The sequence below is a fragment of the Sminthopsis crassicaudata genome, chromosome 1, assembly GCF_048593235.1.
Source record: "Sminthopsis crassicaudata isolate SCR6 chromosome 1, ASM4859323v1, whole genome shotgun sequence".
NCBI classification, from domain to species: Eukaryota; Metazoa; Chordata; class Mammalia; order Dasyuromorphia; family Dasyuridae; genus Sminthopsis; species Sminthopsis crassicaudata.
The window spans coordinates 28859842-28880920 of record NC_133617.1 but is presented as its reverse complement, the minus strand read 5'-3'; the positions used below and the strand labels follow the sequence as shown (position 1 = coordinate 28880920).

Below are 21079 nucleotides of genomic sequence, written 5' to 3'. Positions count from 1 at the left end.
CACAGTCCTGTGGGCAGAGTGTCCCATGGTGCAATAGAAGGAGTACTAGATTAGAATTTGAGGACCCAAATTTGAATCTTGGTTTTTAATACCTACTATGTGTATGAGCTTGGACAAGTCACTTCTCTTACCTGGACCTTAGTTTCCTCATCTATAAAATGAGAATATTAAACTGGATGGCCTCTAACATCCCTACCACCTCTAAATCTATGATTTCATAAGCTCCCTGAGGGTGAGGAAGGTGAAGGAGATCAACCAGAAATACTCCAGTAGCAGTGATTTCATTTAATTTTCATTAATTTTTTTAGTTTGCAAAAATCTGTTTTTCTCACCCATTGTAAAAATAGAAAGAAAAATAAAACTCTTATAAAAATACATATATACATATACACACATATACATATATACATACACATACACAGAGATTATATATATTATAATATATATTTTATATTATATATAATATACATATATTTTATATACATATATAATATAATATATATTGTAATATATATTTATAAATATACATAATATGTTATATTATTATATTATATTTATATATATTTTTATATATATAATCAAGTGAAAGAAAATCCTGTCATGACAGTGAGATGGCCATAAACAGCTAAAACTGCGGAGTTTCTAATCTACATGTCTTTTTTGTCAAACATACAACATAGAACATATAAACATGTCTGGTTTTTGTTGCTGTTGCTATAATTGGCTCATTGACCACTAGGGCCCCCAGGAGCCAGCAGACCAGGACCAGGACCAGGTGCAGCTGGCAGATTTCCAGATCAAAGACCAGGTAACTCCCCACAATTTCAGTCTTCCCTATCCTTACAATTTATTCATTTTTTTCTAGACAGAGGGTGCCTGCTGGGAGGCAGTATCCCGCCTCCCTTTCTAGAATCTTCAAGTTAAAGGCTGGGAAGATCACATATTAATTAATCAACAAGCATTTATTCAGTACCTTCTGTGTGCTAGGGATATAAAGACTAAAATGAAACTATTTCTCCCTTCAAGGAAAGTATCATTCATAGATCAATGAATACAGAATATGTTGTATCATTCTTGTTTATGGAACAATGAAAATGGAAGAGGTGAGTTTAGATCCCACTTCTGACATCACCTTTGTGACCTCCAGCAAGTCATGTGACATTTTTATGCAGTTATTATGTGAGGTTGAATATTTTAGTTATTTGTATCTGTGGTTTAACCCCAGAGAGAAATGTCCTTTTCTGGCCACTAGTCCCCTGTATATGTTGTCTCGTCCTGTTAAAATCTAACCTTTTTGAAGAAAGGATATTTTATATTTATATATAATACTATAAATATAGTTTATATAATAATATAAATATATAATAAATAAAATGTAAAATATTTTTTATTTATACTCATAGCTTGGTGTTTGGTATATAATAAATACTTACTAAATTCTTTTTCAAAAAATCATTCATTTGGGGCAGCTAGGTGGTGCAGTGGATAGAGCACCAGTCCTGAAAGTCAGAAGGACCTGCATTCAAATGTGGTCTCGGACACTTCACACTTTCTAGCTGTGTGACTCTGGGCAAGTCACTTAACCCCAATTGCCTCAGCAAGAAAATAAATTCATTCATTCATCTTCCTTCCAGCCCATAATCAATCCATAAATAATTGTTAAGTGCTTACTGCAGGGATTCTTAAACTATGGCCTGTAGGCCAGACATGGCCGGCTGAGGACATTTATGCAGCCACCGGGTTATGGCAAATGGGCTGAGGGGTGGAAACAGAGTGTGAGGTTTTGTTTTTACTATAGTCCCGCCCTCCAACAGTCTGAGGGACAGTGAACTTGGCCCCCTATTTTAAAAGTTTGAGGACCATTGCTTTACTATGCAAAATACCGGGGCAAAGAGGCAAAAGACAATCCTTTCCCTTAAGGAGCTTCCTATCTAATGAGCAACAAACAAACACATCTGTAGGAAAAAGCAAACAAGCTATATAAAGAATAAATAGGAAATAATTAACAGAAAGAAGACACTAGAATTAAGGGAAGAAGATGGGATTTTAGTTGGGATTCAAAGGAAGGCTGTATGAAACTGGGGATTTTGTCTCATACAAGTGTTATATCACTCAGGGTTCTGTTTAATAAATGTTTGTTGAATAAGTGACTGAAATCCCATGTTTCTAAAGCCATTTACCATCCTTACTTTTTCTTCTTCCAGCTCAAGGGGATCTGGCCCAAGGAGAGCCTGGCTACCCATCAGCAGCGGCCATTCCCCGGGATGACCGAGCAGGGGACACAGGGGGTTACCCCCCAGCTGGAGTCAAGGAAGATCGGGCAGCACGAAGATCAGGAGCCTACTCCCAGGCAGCTGCTGCTCCCCAGCCTGCTGCTGCCCCAGCCCGGCAGCAGCAGCCACCCCCAGAGGAGGATGAAGAAGAGGCAAACAGCTATGATTCTGATGAAGCAAGTAGGTGACATTTGACCTTATCTGGGAGAACTATTCTGGTTAACCCCAGAAGGCTGAAGTAGGAGCAGTAGGTGGGAGTTATAGAGAGGAAGATTTAAGCTTTGTGAAAAGAAAAACTTTGTAATTTTGTTCTGTTTTTGGATTTCACTGGTGCAGGGAAGTCCCTCCAGTGGTGCAAAACCACCACTTGTTCTGCAACTTAGCATCTCCACTGACTAGGACATTAAGGGGTTAAGTGACTTAGTCCAGAGACTTGCCCTCTCCTCCCCCAGGATGTGAGGAGAATTGTGTCAGAGCTCTGCCTACGACACCGTACTGCTTCCTGTGGATTAGACTATCCAAAAATGAACTGAGCTGTCTGGGAAGGGGCAGGTTCCCCTTTGCTGGACATCTTCAGGGTTAGATTACCATTTGCCAGCAGTGAATTGCAGAAGGAAATTCTCGTTCCAGTAAAAGTTGAATTAGATGGCGTCTAAATTCTGTTCCAACTCTGGGGTGGTTATTCAGAGATTCTTGTTTTAGAAGGCAGAAAAGCATAGTGAGAAATGTTAGATATGGGATTAGAAGACCTGGATTCAAATGGCAGTGCTACTTCTTAGGAGCAGAATGACTGTTGACTGACTGTTGAATCTAGCATATTGGATAGGTTTGTGAAATGGAGGGGGATTTTGTCCTCGCTCTGTTGGTATAGTTTTTTTTTTTTCCCTGAGGCTGGGGTTAAGTGACTTGCCCAGGGTCACACAGCTAGGAAGTGTTAAGTGTCTGAGTCCAGATTTGAACTCCGGTCCTACTGAATTCGGGGCTGGTGCTCTATCCACTGCGCCACTTAGCTGCCCCCATGGAGGGGGATTTCGAAACTAAACTGTGAGGTCCCTTCCAGCCTTGTCTCTTTTATTGTATGGTCTAGAGCTGGAAGACACTTTAGATACCATCTAGTCCAATCTCTGGTATATGACAAATAAGGAAATTGAGGCTCAGAAATGAGATATTGTCTTCCCTACATAGTACAGTGTAGTTTATTCAAAAGTATAAGGGAATATGAATGAGTATGTATGAAAATGGCTAGGTTTGGGTCTATAGTTCTGAGAGAACAATAGTGCAGCAAATAACCTGCAGCATGGGAATTTTAAGCTCAATCAAAGCATTGCTTTTTATTTATGTTGGAGAGAGAGACAGAGAGACAGAGAGAGAGAAAAAAAAAGGAGGGAAAGAGAGAGAGAAGGAGGGAAGGAAGAAGGGAGGGAAGGGGAGAGAGACAGAGAGAGAAAGAGATACACACACACACACACACACACACACACACACACACACACACACAGATCGACAGACAGCAGACACACATCCAGGCAGACAGACAGAGAATTATTCAATACAAAATGGGATTCTGGTAGAAAACATCACAAAGCTAAAAAAAAAAACATTTATATATTTGAAGGGAAAGAAAAACTTAGATAAGATTAATGGAGGCATATTAATAACAGTATGGCTTGCAAAAAGTGGTTTACAAATATACAAATATTATCTCATCTTACTTCTATAAGAAAAGAGACAGACAGAAATGAAGACAGAAGCAGAGGAACTGAGAGACAGAAAAAACAAGAGAAGTAGAAAGACGGGGAGGGAGAGAGAGAAAAAGAACTTAGATGTAAGTAAGATGGAGCAGCTAATCCCACCATAGTGCATAGAGCACTGGGCCTGAAATCAGAGTGACATCTTCCTGAGATAAGCAATTTACTAGTTGTGTGAGCCTGAGGAAGTCATGCACTGCTGTTTGCCTCAGTATTCTCATCTGTAAAATGAGCTAGAGGACATTCCACTATTTCTTCCTAGAAAACTCAACATGAAATCATTAATCCCATTTGTTGTGATTACACAACAGTAGAAAAAGGTACATTGTGTATTGTATTTTTATTTTTCAGAGACAAAGAGAACACAGGGATCCATGTGTTATATGCATGGAAGGGAACATGTCTGAGTTGGTTTAGGTCTGAGTTTGTGGGCCTCAGTAGGCAGCCATTTCTGGGGTGAGGTTGTGGGAAGTCTTGATAAAGGCCTGCTATGCTCTTTAGGGCAGAAGTGGGGACACCATCTCTTTGAAAGGATGGGAATTTCCAATTAGGGTCCGACAAGACTCCTGCCACATCCCCAGACCTAAGTGCTTCTAATGGCTGCTAAATAAGTAATAGAGCGGGGCATGGTGCCCAGGAAGTAACTTGGCTTATCAACTGTAAATAATAGACTGGCACAAAAAGTCCACTTTTGAAGATGATGAATTATTCAGTTTCCCAGGGAGGTGGCTTCTCTGGGAAAACTTATTACAGCCTTTAAAGGAAGCTAATTACCACATTAGGGCCACAAAGCTTGAGATCCAACCAGGAAGGAGCTTGAGAGGGGCATGGGGAAAAGTTTGAAGGGACATTAGGAAGAATCAGAAAACTAGGTTCTAGCATTGCTTCAAGAAGAAGAAAGGGAAGGAAGGAAGGAAGGAAGGAAGGAAGGAAGGAAGGAAGGAAGGAAGGAAGGAAGGAAGGAAGGAAGGAAGGAAGGAAGGAAGGAAGGAAGGAAGGAAGGAAGGGAGGGAGGGAGGGAGGGAGGGAGGGAGGGAGGGAGGGAGGGAGGGAGGGAGGGAGGGAGGGAGGCAGGGAGGCTGGAGAAGGGTTCTCTATTTAGGCTGTCCCGGACATTGCATGTGAAGAAATAGGGAGTTGATTGTCAGGTTCTTTCCAGTAGCAAAGGTCATGTTGGTTTGATGATTGGGTCCAAGTTACGGTTGGGGGAATAGCACAGATACTGCAAGTATGAATTTGCAGATAGCCAGCTCACATGTAGAGAAGAGTCTGGAACTGACTGGGAAGCATGGATTAGGTCCTTGCCCACTCATAAGGATAGCTCAACCTCAGGGCGGTATTTTTACCTCTGTCTCCCTAGCACAGAGCTAGTCACACTGTAAGTGTTTAATCCATGTTTGACAAATGAATAAATGATAAAGATATGAAGGCTCAAGAGGGGCTAAGAAGAAAAATTTTTTTGAAGACTTTCTTGCTTTCTCCCTCAAGATTGTGGGAAAATGAAATTTTTCAACATCTCTTGTTGGATTTTCCACAACTTTCAGAGATTGAAATACACCACATATTCTGAGAATTCCTAGAATTCTTTATTATAGTCATATGGTATAGGAGACAGCATGTTGAATTCTGAATCAGAAGTCCATATTTGAATCCCCCTCCAACATTAGCTGTGTGACTGTGGGCAGTCATTTAAGGTCTCTGAGTTTCACATAGATATTAAGTAGCTGAGCTGAGATTCAAACCTTGAACATTATTCTTCAAATCCAGCACTCTCCACTTCTGCCCAATTTCACAGCCTCATCCAAACAAATGCTATTCACATGAAAACCTCAGATCCTTAACTTTTTCCTTATACCCTGTATGTGAAGGCTGTTTGCAAATGTTTTAACATCTTGCCTCTGTGATCCAGAATATCAGAAGGGAATTAGTACTTGGATAGGTGTGACTCATTTTTTTCTCCCTAGGTTGATTGTTTCTCTTTTTCTGATTCTTATCTCTTCTTCCCCATCAGCTACCCTGGGAGCTTTGGAATTCAGTCTTCTTTATGATCAAAACAACAGCTCCCTGCAATGCACCATTATCAAGGCCAAGGTATGCCCCTTCCCCTACCTCACTGAACTCCTAGGTAGTACTGGGTAGGCAGAGGTCTACGGTTACAGCGACTATTGTTTCCCTTCCTTTTCATCAATCATATAACTTGTATTCATTTTATATTTCTTTTTCATATATTTTGTATCCATTTCAACATAGATATATTGTTTCCTCTGATAGAATGTAAGCTCATGGAATCATGAAATCAGATGATCAGAGAACTAGAAGGGAGCTCAGTAGTCATTTGCACAAAAATAATCCCTGGGGGGCAGGAACTATTTAGTTTTTGTGTTTATAACCTCAGCACTTAGCTCAGTGCCTCTGCAAGTGCGGTGTTGAATCAATATTTATTGATCAATTAATTGATAGTGTTTTGATATTTGAATGAATTATGATTTCATTCACTTGGATATTCCCCTGAAGGAAACAGATTGCTACCTATAGGTAAGTATATAAAGCACTTGGCAATTCTCAAAGTGATATAGAAATACTAGCTCTCTTCCTTTTCCTTCTCCCTTTCCCACTTCTTTATTTTTTTGTTATTATTTTATCTTTACTAGCACTATCATCAATTCCCATCTTGTGATTCTTGGCCATATGCTTACATTGATTCTTCGTAGTAGAATCCACCCAGGGTGACAAAAAGCTTCCTCTGAGCTCTTTAATAACCATATGGCTTAAAAGCCCTTGAAGATACCTAATAAAGGCTGCTAAGTTGAATTTAATCAATGTTTGGAATGCTTAGTTTCCTAAGAATTAAAGCATTGGGTCAACCAGAGGACAATGGAGAAACACATAATGGACAGGAGTCCATTCTTGTTGTTCAGTCATTATTTTCCCCCAGTCACAATCCCACTGGGGGTTTTCTTGACAAAGATGCTGGATCGGTTTGCCACTTCCTTCTCCAGGTTATTTTTACAGATGAGGAAACTGAGGTAAACAGGGTTAAATGACTTGCCAGAATCACACAACTAGTACGTATCTGATTCTGGATTTGAACTCAGGGAGATAAACTCAGCACCTTATGTGCTATACCTCCTGCTTGCATTAGAGCATAAAAAATATTATCAAAAAAGTATGTGACTAAGAAGGGAGGTAGGCTAGTCCCAATAACAAAAGCAAAGAATGATTAAGGGGCATTGCATGTGTTCCTTTGATAACCACATGATTTCAAAAGATAAAGGGAAGATTTTCCCAGTATATTGAATGGCTCCTCAGTGGAAGGTAGAACATGGAAAGACATTGACAAGAGGGGCCCAAAATGAGAAGGTATGGATGGGATATGACCCACAGTATATCAAAATACCAGTCTTAACAAACACCTATTGCAGGATTAAACATCAGTAATAGATTTAGAAGACTCTCAGTTCCAAATCCTGAAAATTTTAATGGAAAAAAGTGTATTATCCCAAGGTAGCTATAAAAAAAAAGAATACTTATTGATCAAAAGGAAGAATATTGATATTGATAAATGTACTTGAACATTTTGCATGGTAAAAATTTGCAGAAATATTTTTGTAAAAATTATCCTCATTTCACAAAGTGGCAAGTATATGTCACTGGATTTGTCAAATAGTCGATCAACAAGTATTTATTAAGCACTTATTTTGTGCCAGGCACTGTATTTTGCATTGGGGATACAAAGAAAGACAGCAGACAGTTCCTGCCATTAAGGAATTCACAATGTAAGTGAAAATGGTTTATCTACAAAATAGAGCTTATGAAACAACTAAGATCCAAGAGTAGAATCAAAAGGCCCTCTATGAGCAACAGTCCTATGAACTTAATCAAATATAACTATATCAACTACTTTACACTAATTAATTATTAGCAATGTAGCATCAAACAGTTGAATCATGTGCATTTATTTACAGAAATATAAAGATTTATATATTTACAAAAGGAAATCAATATCAGATCACTGCCACAAGAAATTACAAAAAACATTTCTTTTAAAAGCCTCAATTTATTGACCTATGAAGACCATGCAATGAAATGGTGACAAGTGTGTCCGTATCTCAGCAGGTTGCCCAAAAAAACCCTCCCAAAGTCAGCATTTACTAGAATTTTGTACCAGAAATTCACAAAACTAAAAGATGACAATGTTTTCATGAGGAAGACAAATGCACAGATATCCTTGATAAGTCAACAATTAAACTATATGGGGACTTTAAGATCTTTATAGACGGAAATATTGCTCACAACCACCTGGACATAATATTGGCCCATGAACTTTTAAGAACACTATAAAAAATATAGACTGCTAGGTGATAACAGAGTGTGGGACCTGGAGTCAAAAAGACATGGCTTTAAATCCAGCCTCAGACATTTACTAGCTATGAGGTCTTGGGGAAGTCACTTAACCCTATTTACCTCAATTTCCTCCTCTGTAACATGAGCTGAGAAAGAAATGGCAAATCACTCCAGTATCTCTGCCAAGAAAACCCCAAATGGGGTCATAAACAGTCAGATGCAACATAACAATATTTTATTAGATATCATCATGTTCATAATTACCAGACTATATAGAATGAAAAGCTTTTAAGTAGCTTTTTACAGTAGTGGAATTGGAGTCAAGAAGATCTGAATTCAAATCCTCCCTCAGATATTTACTCCTATGACCTACTTTGAAGTTTAATCATCTGCATTATTAAATTTTCTCCATCATGTTCTTATGTTTAGGCAATCAAAAATACAATAAATCAAGCCCTGATTTGAAGTGCTTGCTGATTTCTGAGTGTAAAAACTCACAATGAAAATGTTCTCACAGATCAACATGCATTGACTCCTACCGGTTGTAATTGGAAGGAAGCTTTTCCTGAAATCAGTCCTAAATCAGTCTTGGCAATTTCCACATCCTGTTTCTAGTCCTGCTTTCTGGGATCAAACAGAAAAAGTTTAATCTTTCTTCCCTTGGGCAGTCCTTCAGACAACTGGTATGTCATCAAGGTTTCTTTCTCCAGGTTAAACATCCTTTTTTCTTATATCAGTCCCTTATACCATGCACTGAAGACCCTTTGCCATTCTGGCTACTTTCCTCTGGAAGTCAAATACTTTATTTATTTTTTTTAAATTTTTTTAAAATTAATTTTATAATTATAACATTTTTGACAGTACATTTGCATAGGTCATTTTTTACAACATTATCCCTTGTATTCCCTTCTGTTCCGAATTTTTCCCCTCCTTCCCTCTACCCCCTCCCCTAGATGGCAGGCATTCCCATACATATTAAATATCTTATAATATATCCTAGGTACAATATATATGTGCAGAACCGAATTTCGTTGTTGTTGTTGCAGAATACTTTTTAAAAAATCAATAAAAAATAAATATAGCAGAAGCTTGCCTAAAGACAACTTAATAATATACTAATAGACCAGTGGACTTAGGATCTGAATTCAAATCCTGCCTTAGGCATTGACTAGCAGTGTGACCCTTTTTGCAAGTTATTTAAATGCTATGTGAACCACTTTCCTGACATGTAAAATGAGATTAGCAATAGAAACTCCCTACCAGGGTTGTTGTGTAAATCCAGTAGGGTATGATGAGTAAATATGTGTTTTGAAAACTTTAAGGTGGTATGTAAGTGCTGATTATTATAGTTGTTAGTCAATAGAATCAAGACTACCATGTTCATAGCTCATGTAAGAAAATGCTGGGCAGTTTCTAAAGGTCTTTCTTCACAATAACACAATGAGGTAGGCAGAGCGGGTGATATTTTTACATTTTACAGTTAAGGAAACTGAGGCTTGAAGAAGTCTATAGATTCATGACCGCCATGTTCATAGCTCACGTAAGAAAATTCTGGGCAGTTTCTAAAGGTCTTTCCTCACAATAACACAATGAGGTAGGCAGAGCAGGTGATATTATCAACTTTTTACAGCTAAGGAAACTGAGGCTTAAAGCAGTTTTTTGGTTTGCTCATTCTCACATGATCAGTTAACTGCAGATGGTGGCTCGAAGCCAGTTCTTCTGACTCCCACCTAGCTTATTGCTCTTCCCTGTGTGACACACCATCTCCCTCATTAACTTTCTCCAGAGGAAGTGATGGGTCTGCAGCTTATAGACAGGGGTTAATAGGCAGCTGGCCCTGTTATCTCCCCTTTCATTTCCCACCTGAAGGCAGCTTGGTGACATGATGGGGATTTGACGCCCAGGCAGTGAATGACCAAATTGAATTACTTTGTGGGAGTATTTCTCCAGGGGATGTGCCGGGAGAAAGAGATGCAGGGCTGCTCAGTGTCAGAGCAGGGAGGCTTAACTTAGCCTGGGCCGCCCCGGCATGAGCCCGGGGGACCTGAAGCAAGTGATATCCTTCTCAGCAAGCTCAGCTCTGATCAGACCTTTGGAAAAGAGTTTAGCAGAGACTTGGCATGGCTGTAATTAGCCTCCCTGCATCCGGATGATGGATTTGCTACAGTTATTTCTCCATGGTGTCAGCCTGGGAGCCGGATCTGCTGATTGAACCTGCCAGCCTCTGAGCTGGTTATATCTCCCTGGGCACCAATGACAGTTGGGGTAATTAACTTGGACTCCTGAGAGGTCAGGAAGGTTAAGAGCCATGGGAATGGGGGCTCTGCCCTCCTTATTGGTCTCCCCAAGAGACCCAAGGTTCAGACCTCTTCTTGATCGCATGTAGACAGCTCTCAGTTTTCACCAGAGAAGGGTGATAACAGATTGCCTGGGCTTTCTTTTCTGGTCTGTGCCAGCCACTTTTCAGTTTGTCACCTTGAGATGTCCTTGGGTTGTTAGTAATTTTTCCGTATGGTTAACATGAACATCTAGCCTTTACTTCTCTGGGTATGACAACTGTTTTTAGCTGGGGTTCAATTCAATAAACATTTATTAAGCACCTTCTAAATACCAGGTATTGTGATAAGTTCTAAGAATTTAAAAAGAATATATAATATAAAATATATATAATATATAAATATAAAATGTCCCTATCCTCAAGGAGCTTACAATCTAGTGGGGGAGACAGTGTGAGCAAATATATATGTGTGTGTGTGTGTGTGTGTGTGTGTGTGTGTGTGTGTGTGTGTGTGTATAATATAGTTATATATAGGATAAATATGAAATAATTATGAGAGTATTTGATTAAAAGGTACTTTATAAATGTTTGTTGGTTGGCTGACAACTTTTCTGAAACTCAGCTTCTTCATCCGTAAAATGAAAGGGGTGGACTAGATGATGGCCTTTGGAGTTTCTTCAGGTTCTAGATCGATGAGCCTATTATCCCATTAGTTTCTCACAGTAACATGATAAGGTTCTTCCAAGCTCTAGATTAATGAGCCCATTATCCTATAAGCCTCTTGCAGTAGCATGATACGGTTCCTTCAAGGTCTAGATCGATGAGTCTATTATCCTAAAAGCCTCTCACCATAGCAGGATGTTTTCAATCCCGTGAAATCATATCAAAGCCCCTTTCTCCTCTGCCTCATTTTGATTTGATTCAATAATTCAACATTGGTTAAGCATCCAGTGTTTGCTGAGTCCACTGAGTTCATCTCTGGGTACGCAAATTAAAAAGTGAATCCTTCCTTGCCCTCAAGAGTTTGTGTTCTAATGAGGAGAGAAAGCATAAATACAGATGAGTATAATCTGCCAGGGAAGATTGCATCTGGCAATGTGGAGGAGGGAAAAGGGAAAATAAAAGTGAGTGAACAGGAGAACTAGTGGTGGTGATATTCCCAGCTCCTCCCTAATGGAAGGGTTTTTCCACTACTTAATATCCCTCCACCAGGATCTTTAGGGTTTGTGTTTTCCATTTAAATACTTCTCTGGATGAAACCAAAGAAAAGGTGGGGAGAGACGGTAAAATGAATAGTCTTTTTCTTGCTGTTAGGAATAAATATATAAATCAATAAAATTTCTTTTGTTCATCTGAGCCCCTAGCTGGTGTTCTCATAAAATTGTGTTTTTATGTAAAAAATATTTCAGTATAAACTCTTTGATACACATCACTATCCATTGTGCTGTTTGGCTTTTTTTAATTCCCAAGGAGACACACATTCACACACACACACACACACACACACACACACACACACACACACACACACAGTCATTAAAATGAGTCATGATGAGATAATACAGATAGATAAGTAGATAGACAGAACTTTTATTTAGCCCATACTATATACCAGGTGCTGGGTCAAGTGCTTAAAAGACAAATACAAGCAAGATATTTTAATGAGGGAAGACAACACACAAAGGGGAGCTGAAGATTTGTATTATGTTGTGAGATCCCTGGATGGTAGTGTGAAAGTCATATTCCAGGGAAAATCAGACTAAAGCTTACTTATCAGAACCTGGCATCCCAAGAGTAGAGTCCAAGGCTCCATCTGGGGAGGGAGGTAGGTAAGAATGATGGAAAGATTGCAAACAGTGTGGTGTGGAGGTGACTGGGAAACCAATTTTTCTTTAAGTTTAAAAAAAAAAAAGTAAAAACAGAAAGTAAAACAAATAAGGATTTGGAGATGCTGTATGTGCTCTCTTAGAAAAGCATCAGTCAACACAAAACAAAGAATATGAAGATACCAATTGCTTCCAGTTTGTTTCTCAGTCACAAGGATGGCTATGGCCATTTGGCATGTTTCGGAGTTCATTTACCATCTTTTCCCTTTTATCTCCGCATTCTCTCTCCTGCCAGGTTTCTTATTGGTCACCAGCAGTGACAGCGGCATATGGAGCATGTCTCCCTTTCACGATTCTCATTCTTCTTAACTTTGTGAAGTCACCCATTTTTTCCTCTTTCCCCTCCTTTGAAAATTGGGGAAGGACCAAGTCCTAACTGGGGCTCAGAAAATGAACACTGGACATTGGTTTCTAATATCCTACTGCAGTAGTGTAGGGTGGGGAGTTCAAGAAGCAAAGCAGAGACCTGAGCATTGTTCTCATGGAATATTTAAGGAGAGAAAGAGCATGGATATTTTGGGGGTGGGTTGAGACTTCCTGGAAGAAGTAACACCTGAGCAGAGTCTTGAAGGAAGAAAAAAATTCTAAAAGGCAGAGAAGAGGAAGGAGCAATTTTAGATTAGGGGGGAAAAGCCTTGAGAATGTGTGGAGGCAGGGAATAACAGGTACAGTTCAAGAATATTCAATGATCTAATTCAGTTGGACTTTTGAGAGCATGAAGAGGATTAATGTGAAATAATATTTGAGAAGTAGTTTAGAATCAGACTATGGAAGGAAACAAATGCCAAGTTTATAAGTTCTTTTGTAGAGGCAAGTGGGAGCAACTGAAGGTTTGTGAGCTGAAGAGTGATTTGGTTGGACTTGGGACTTTGGAAGATAATTTTGATATGGAGGACAGAAGGGAGATGGCAAAGGCTCTCTTATCAGAAAGTGGTATTGGAGATGAGTGTTAAAGAGAAATAGGACAGAAGTGTGGAAAGAACACTTTCCAGGCATGGGACCAAACATGGAGGCAGGGGATGTCATGTCTCATGTGAGATATAGCAGGAAGGTCATAGAATGAAGGGAAGTAAGGTAAATAACTACTCCTTGAATGGTGCAGATAAGAGGCAATGGAGAATCAACTACAGTGATAGTTATATGAGGGAAAGGAGAAATATAAGAAATATTGTAGAAATTTCTGGGTATTGCTGGATACTGTTACTGCTCTTTACAGAACTCCATCCCTCCATCACTCTCTGCTCATCAGAGTGAAAGACTTCCTTGAAAGATCTATACCTCTGATATCTCTGTCTCATTGTCATGGGTTACCCAAGAGCTATGCTTCATGAAGGATGGGAAAAGAGGGAGCTGCCCTCACCCTACCTCTCCCTTCTGCTCCCTATTTCCCCTTTGGACTCAGCAAGCTGAGTATTTGTATTCTGGTTCAGCCCCTGATTCACTATGTGATCTCAAGAAAATCCTTTTCCCTCCATGGATCCCACTTTTATCATCTCTCTCTTGGAGATAACAGCACCTCCCCTGCTTCCCACATGTGCACAATTGGCAGACAACTAAATGGATACAAATATATTTTGAGAAATGAAGTGTCAGGAAGGATTAATAAATTATATGTGAAGGCTTGGTGTGTTCCTATGTCATACTGAAGCTCCTAACTCCTTTGGGGTCTGTTATGACTTATTCCTTTCATTTTAAGGTCTTTCTGTTGCTTCTCATGTGGGATGCCCCTTCTCTTTTCCCATGCTTTTACACAGTTGGTTCCATCATACCTGGAAAGCACTCCTTCCTCTGCCCTTCAGAATTCGTTCTTGTTTTTTTCAAAGTTCAGTGTAAGCACCACCTTCTATACCTTTTCTGATCCCCCAGCTGCTAGTGCCTTCCCCATCACCACCACTACCATCATCATCACCTCATCATCACTACCATCATCATCATCATCATCATCATCATCATCATCATCATCATCAAGCATGAGTTAACATCTGTATAGCACTATCCATAAGTTGCTGTTAAGCTCTTTATAATTATTACTTCATTTAATCCTCACAACAACCCTGATAGGCTGGTGTTACTGTTATTCCCATTTAAATATGCTATTGTTTACAGGTGCCATTGTTATTCTCATTTTACAGATGCTATTGTTTTACAGATACTATTGTTTACAGGTGTCATTGTTATTCTCATTTTACAGATGCTATTATTTACAGGTGCTATTGTTATTCCCATTTTACAGATGCTATTGTTATTCCCATTTTACAGATACTGTTGTTTACAGGTGCTATTGTTATTCCCATTTTACAAATGTTGTTATTCCCATTTTACAGATGCTATTGTTTACAGGTGCTATTGTTATTCCCATTTTACAGATGCTGTTGTTTAAAGGTGCCATTGTTATTCCCATTTTACTGATGCTATTATTATTTCCATTTTACAAAACAGAGGTTAAGTGATTTGCCCAGGATCACACAGCTAGTGTGGATAGGATTTGGGTTCTGCCTTGCTGCCTCTAAGCCCAGTGCTCTAACCATTGTTCCATCTAGCTAGCTGAAAAAAATTAGCTTACATTTATTTTGTATATACTTTTCTGTGTATTTGTGGCACATATTATTTCCCCCAGTAGGATGTCCTTGAGGACAAGGACTATTCCATTTTTTTTTTTAAATCTTTGCATTTTCACCTCCCTGAAGCAGCTAGGTGGTATGGTGGATAGCCCACTGGGCTTGGAATTAGGAAGATTCATCTTCTTGAGTTCAAATCCAGCCTTGCACATCTACCAGCTGTGTGATCTTGACCAATTCACTTCACTCGGCCTCAGTTTCCTCGTCTGTAAAATGAGCTAGATAAGGAAATGGCAGATCACTCTAGTACTTTTGTCAAGAAAACATCAAGTGATGTTATGAAGCATCAGACACAACTAAAAAATGGCTGAACAGAAACAAAAATCTTCAAGTCCTAGGACAGAGCCTGCCCCGTACTAGTCACATAATCGATGCATGATGATTGGATGATAAACCTACCCTAGAATTATAGCATTACAACTGAAGGAGACCTTAAAGGCCAGTCAGTCCAACTTTACAAACGAGGAGACTGAGGCCAGAAAAGTAGAATGGTTCAGTCACGGTCTCACAAGTGACAAGTAGCCAAGCCTGGAACCATACACTAGTCTTCCTGTTCTGACTGCAGCATTCATACTGGTTTCTTTCTTTTTTTTTTTTCAGGGATTAAAGCCGATGGACTCCAACGGCCTGGCTGATCCCTATGTTAAGCTGCACCTTCTGCCTGGCGCCAGCAAGGTAACATATTGCCGGGGGCCTCTCTACATCTCCCCAGCAGATGGGCCCTGGAAGTAGCCCAAGGCTACACTACTAGAGAGCCTGAAAATAGCTCCTTGTTCCCAGAATAATGCCATGGGGCAAGAGGGTGAAGCCCCCTCGAATGAGAGAGGCTGAACCAAGCCTCACCATTTCCAAAAAGAGAGACTGGGCTACCTTACTTGGCTGTCAGTCCAGAAACATGACCCTACTGGGGAAACTGGGGGAAAGGGAAGAAGGCTGGCTTGAGGGTGGATCCCTGTTCTCTATACTCAGGGTTTGACTGGGGAAATTGAGCTAGCTGTTACTCTGGCCAATAGTGACCCTTGCAAAGAATCTTCTCAGACCTGCCTGCTGCCTATGGTCTCCTTAGGGACTCAGCCCTCATGTTGGGACTGGGAGACTTAAATTTGATACTTAATGGAATCATAGAAACAGACAACCTCAGTCAGAAGGGACCTTGGGAGCCATCTAGTTCCCAAACCAGAGAAGTGCAATGAACAAAAAAGCGAAGCAGTGGTTCTGGAGTCTTAAGATCTGGATTTGAATCTCTCCTCTGATGTTTGATACCTATGTAGCCATAAGCAAATGTCTTTACTAGCCTGGGCCTCAGTTTCCCCATTTGCAAAATGAAGGTGTTGGACCAAATAGCCTCTCCTGATCCAAACTCCTATAAGCTTTTTGCTTGAAGATCTCCATTGGGAAGGAAGCTATTACTTTCCAAGGCATCCAGTTTCCACTTTGTGATGGTTCTAGCTGCTAAGAAATGGTTCATTGCACTTCTATCCACTTCTCCTGGAACTGGGGCCAGGAAGAACTAGGCTAAAAACTAGTTCTTAAAATATTTGAGGATAATTATCATGGGAGACAGCATGATAAAGTGGAAAGATAGCTGATTCTGGAAGCACAGGACCTGGATTCAAGTCCCATCTCTAATAACCATGACTTGTATGGCTTTGGGTAAATTATTAATTTCTATTTGCCTCAGTTTCTTCATCTGCAAAGTGAGGGGTTGACTAGATGACCAAGTCCCTTTTAGCTCTAGCTCTTCTAAGTCTTCTTTTCTAAAGACCAAATGGTCTTTCTTTTTTTTCTCTTTTTAATTTATTTTTAACTCATATTCCTTTATAAATCATGTTGGGAGAGAGAAAATCAAAACAAAAGGGGAAAAACATGGAAGAGATTAGGAAAAAAACAGAAAAAAGAAGTGAACATAGCACATGTTAATTTATATTCAGTCCCCTTAGTTCTTTTTCTGGATGCAGGTGAATTTTCTGTCCAAAGTCTTTTGGGACTGCGTTAAATCACTGAACCACTGAGAAGAACCAAGTCTTTCATGGTTGATCATCTTGCTGTTATTGTGTATAATGTATTCCTGATTCTGCTTGTTTCACTCAGCATTAGTACATGTAAATCTTTCCAGGCCTTTCTAAAATCAGCTTGTTCATCATTTTTACAGAATAATAATATTCCCTTGCCTTCATATTCCATAACTTATTCGGCCACTCCACTACTGATGGGCATCTACTCAGTTTCCAATTCTTTGCTACCACAAAAAGAGCCTCTATAAACATTTTTGCACATGGAGATATTTTTTCTTCCTTTATGATTTCCTTGGGATACAGACCCAGTAATGGCACATCCCCTCCAATATTTATCATTATCTTTTCCTGTCATCTTTTCCAATCTGAGTTGTATGTAGTAGTATCTCAGAATTGTTTTAGTTTGCATTTCTCTAATTAAGAGTGATTTAGAGCTTTTTCAATATAACTATAGATGACCTTAATTTCATCATCTGAAAATTGTCTGTTCACATCCTTTGGCTATGGGGATATTCCTCATATCCATGGGGAATAACTTGTATTCTTGTAAATTTGACACAGTTTTTCATATATTTTAGAAATGAGACCTTTATCAGAAATACTGGCTATAAAGAATTTTCCCAGCTTTATACTTCCCTTTTAATCTTGTTTCTGTTGATTTTCTTTGTGCAAAACCTTTTTAACTTAATGTAATCAAAGTTGTCCATTTTACTTCTCATAAAGTTCTCTAGTTTTAATTTGGTCATAAATTCCTTTCTTCTCCAAAGATCTGATAGGTAAATTCTCCCTAATCCATGGCCTTTCAATCCACCCTGTATATCACAATACCTTATAGGCCTTCACCATCTCCTCCAAAATGTTAGTGTCCGTTCTCCCAGAAGGCTGACACACCAAATTGAACTCTCTGGATGACCATCATCAAAATTGTTTCACTTCCCTGAACCTAAGTTTCCTCATTCATAAAACATTCCCTTGCATTATCTACTTCCTTGGAGATGTATAAATTTAGAGCCATCTCCATTCTAAATGTTCCCATGGACTATTTGTATCTGATCTATGATGGAGCCTTCAAAGCTCATATTGGTATGACCAACCACAGCTTTACACTTTGTTCCTTGACCCCTAATATAGTGATGTCACTTTGGACTTCTCAAGAAAAAAGAACAACCAACCAAGTAATGTACCTCCCAGGGCTTTGAAGTGAAACTACTTTCTAGTCCTTAAAATGATCTTTAAAAAGTGGGTTGTTATTATTGGAGAATCTTAGGTTAATCTCTTAAAGTCTCCTTTAACTCTAAACCTCTTTTCACAGAGGGGTAAACTGAGGTTTATGATTTTAAAATCAGGGGGCAGGTAGGTGGCGCAGTGGATAGAGCACCAGCCTTGAATTCAGGAGGACCCGAGTTCAAATCTGGTCTCAGACACTTAACACTTCTTAGCTGTGTGACCCTGGGCAAGTCACTTAACCCCAGCCTCAAAAAAAAAAAAATATATATATATATATGATCATTTGCTCATAGTCATAGGAAAAGGTGTAGACAAATTTAGTGTCAGAATCCAGCTTTGCAGACATCCTATACAGAGTTCTATCCTCGGGAGGATGGAGTGAGTGCGGAATAGAATTTCTTTGAGAAGATATTGGGAGAATCTCAGAACCAGAAAGACTGGGTTCCATGATCTGACTCCACGCTGAGTTGAATGTCCATGTTTTTCTCTTCAATCCTAGTCCAACAAGTTACGGACAAAAACTCTAAGGAACACACGAAATCCCATCTGGAACGAAACCCTGGTCTATCATGGCATTACTGATGAGGACATGCAAAGGAAGACCCTGAGGTAGGTGGGGAAAGAAGTGGAGGAGATGAGGAAGGAGAAAGGAGGACGCTGGGGAAGAGAGGAAAAGTTGAATTGGGATCATTTGGGATGAGCATCAGGGCTGGGCTGAGGTCTTCTTGGGTCAGAGAGAGCCAAGTCACCCAAGTTGGAAATGTGAATGCCAGACCAGATTCTTCCCTTTCTCTCACTCCTTATATCCACCCAGTTGCTGAGCCTTTTTGATTCTTTCCCTTCCCTCCCCTCTCCCACATCTCTTCCCTCCATCCCATCACACATAGCTACCAGCCTAATTCAGGCCACATCACCTCTTATCTGGATTATTTCAATAACCTCCAGATTGGTCTGTTTCCATTTTCTTCCTCATTCTCCAGTCATCTTCCATGCATCTGCCAGAATTGCCTTCCTAATGCACATTTCTCTCTTGCTCAAAATTCTTATATGACTCCCTATTCCCCCTGAATATTATACAGTCTAGAATTGGAAGCCCTCCAATGTCTGAATCATTATTCCTAAATTTATTTTATATTGCTTCTCTTTGTGTATTGTGCAGAGTGGTAGAGTGAATAGAAGCCTAGTTTCAGGGTCAAGAAGACCTGGATTCAGATCTAATGCATATTCTCTACTGTGGCCCCTGTTATATAGAAAAAAAAGTTTGAGAGACAATTTCTGGGTAATCATTTGGTTAATTATGGTTAGTGGATAATTAATAAAAGAATGGTCATTTGGTTAGCCCTCATAAGCCACATAACTGGCTTATGTGCCCTTGGAAGAGTAGGTGTTCCTAACAGAGTAAGTAATTCTGATTAGTTAAACAATAAGAGACTAAATACTATGATGAGAAATGGACTTATTCTAATGAAGGCCTGAGGGATATGACTGACATTCTCAATCTTGAACTAGGAGATTTATCTCTACCCAGATTACCCCTTCTCAGGCAATCTAAACCAAGATTTTAAAAACTTTTTCCTCCTTTTTGCTCAGGAAATTTTTATACGATTCTGTCTAGAATCTAAGCTGAGGCGTTTCTGGCAGCATTTGTACATGCAAAATGCCCATGTTGTGTGTTCAGAATCAAGGCTGCAGGGAAGTTGTGCAACATAGACAAGCACTGCCAGAAATAACTCGAATTCATTATACATTTGATTTTGAATTAATTGGTAGTCATTGCATTCAGAAACCTTTTGTTTTACAAGCCCCACTTTAGGTTATGTATCCCCATGTGGGGCCTGGTAGAAGCTTTGATCTAAACAAAAGGGAGAATCCACTTCCACTCAGACTCAGATAATGATCTGGAATTTACTGGGTCCAAAATCTCTTTACCTTTTGATCAGATGTAAATTTTCTGTGGGGTAAATCTCACTCTAATAATGTCAGTCTAGTAATGTTGATCTCTCTCTAAGAATGAGATTTCATTTCATTATTAGCCCTGTACTTCAAAGGCTGGCTGAATAATCTACAAGGGCTGATTTCTCAATGAAGAAATCAAAAGGCAAAAAAAAAAAAATTCCTTAGTCCTAATTCAATAATTAGTTACTAATATAAGAGAAAAAATCATTTCTCTTATTCCGGACAAATCACTTAATTTCTCAGTGCCTCAGGCCACCCTTGAATACTGTAAGTTGCAGTATGTTGATGATCTACATAGTTAGAGGGAGTTTTCCTCACTGGGAGTTCTCTATACTAATGAAGTCACTAGTCCAATTCCCTCTACCTCCTTCCCTCCAAAGCCAAAAAACAAACTATACATATTCCTCATACTAACTGGTTTTTCTGCTATCTCTGGTTTTTAGTAATCCCTCCATCCTCATATTATATCCTATTCACTTTGTAAAAAATACTGTATCCCTTTATTAGAATGCAAGCTTTTTGAGGGCAGTTACCTTTTTTTACCTTTATATCCCCAATACATAACACAGTGCTTATTATACAGTAAGCTCTTAACACAGTTTTGGGGGTGGCAATTGAGGTTAAGTGACTTACCCAGAGTCATATAGATAGTAAGTCAGACACATGAAGTCATGTCCTTCTGATTTAATGGGGACCAGTATTCTATCCATTGTGCCATCTAATAGTCCTTTAAT

At 39.3% G+C, this 21079-nt stretch overlaps 1 protein-coding gene across 2 annotated transcripts in view; it reads left to right on the top strand.

The window, feature by feature from the left end:
• RPH3A (rabphilin 3A) overlaps nucleotides 1-21079 on the top strand; it is a 179590-nt gene that overhangs the window by 128816 nt on the left and 29695 nt on the right. For both annotated transcript variants that reach the window (XM_074297249.1, XM_074297241.1), the window contains 5 exons: nucleotides 740-808; nucleotides 2205-2453; nucleotides 6033-6112; nucleotides 15748-15822; nucleotides 18889-18998. In XM_074297249.1, the coding sequence (XP_074153350.1) occupies nucleotides 740-808; nucleotides 2205-2453; nucleotides 6033-6112; nucleotides 15748-15822; nucleotides 18889-18998 (583 nt within the window). The remainder of the gene's footprint in view (nucleotides 1-739; nucleotides 809-2204; nucleotides 2454-6032; nucleotides 6113-15747; nucleotides 15823-18888; nucleotides 18999-21079) is intronic.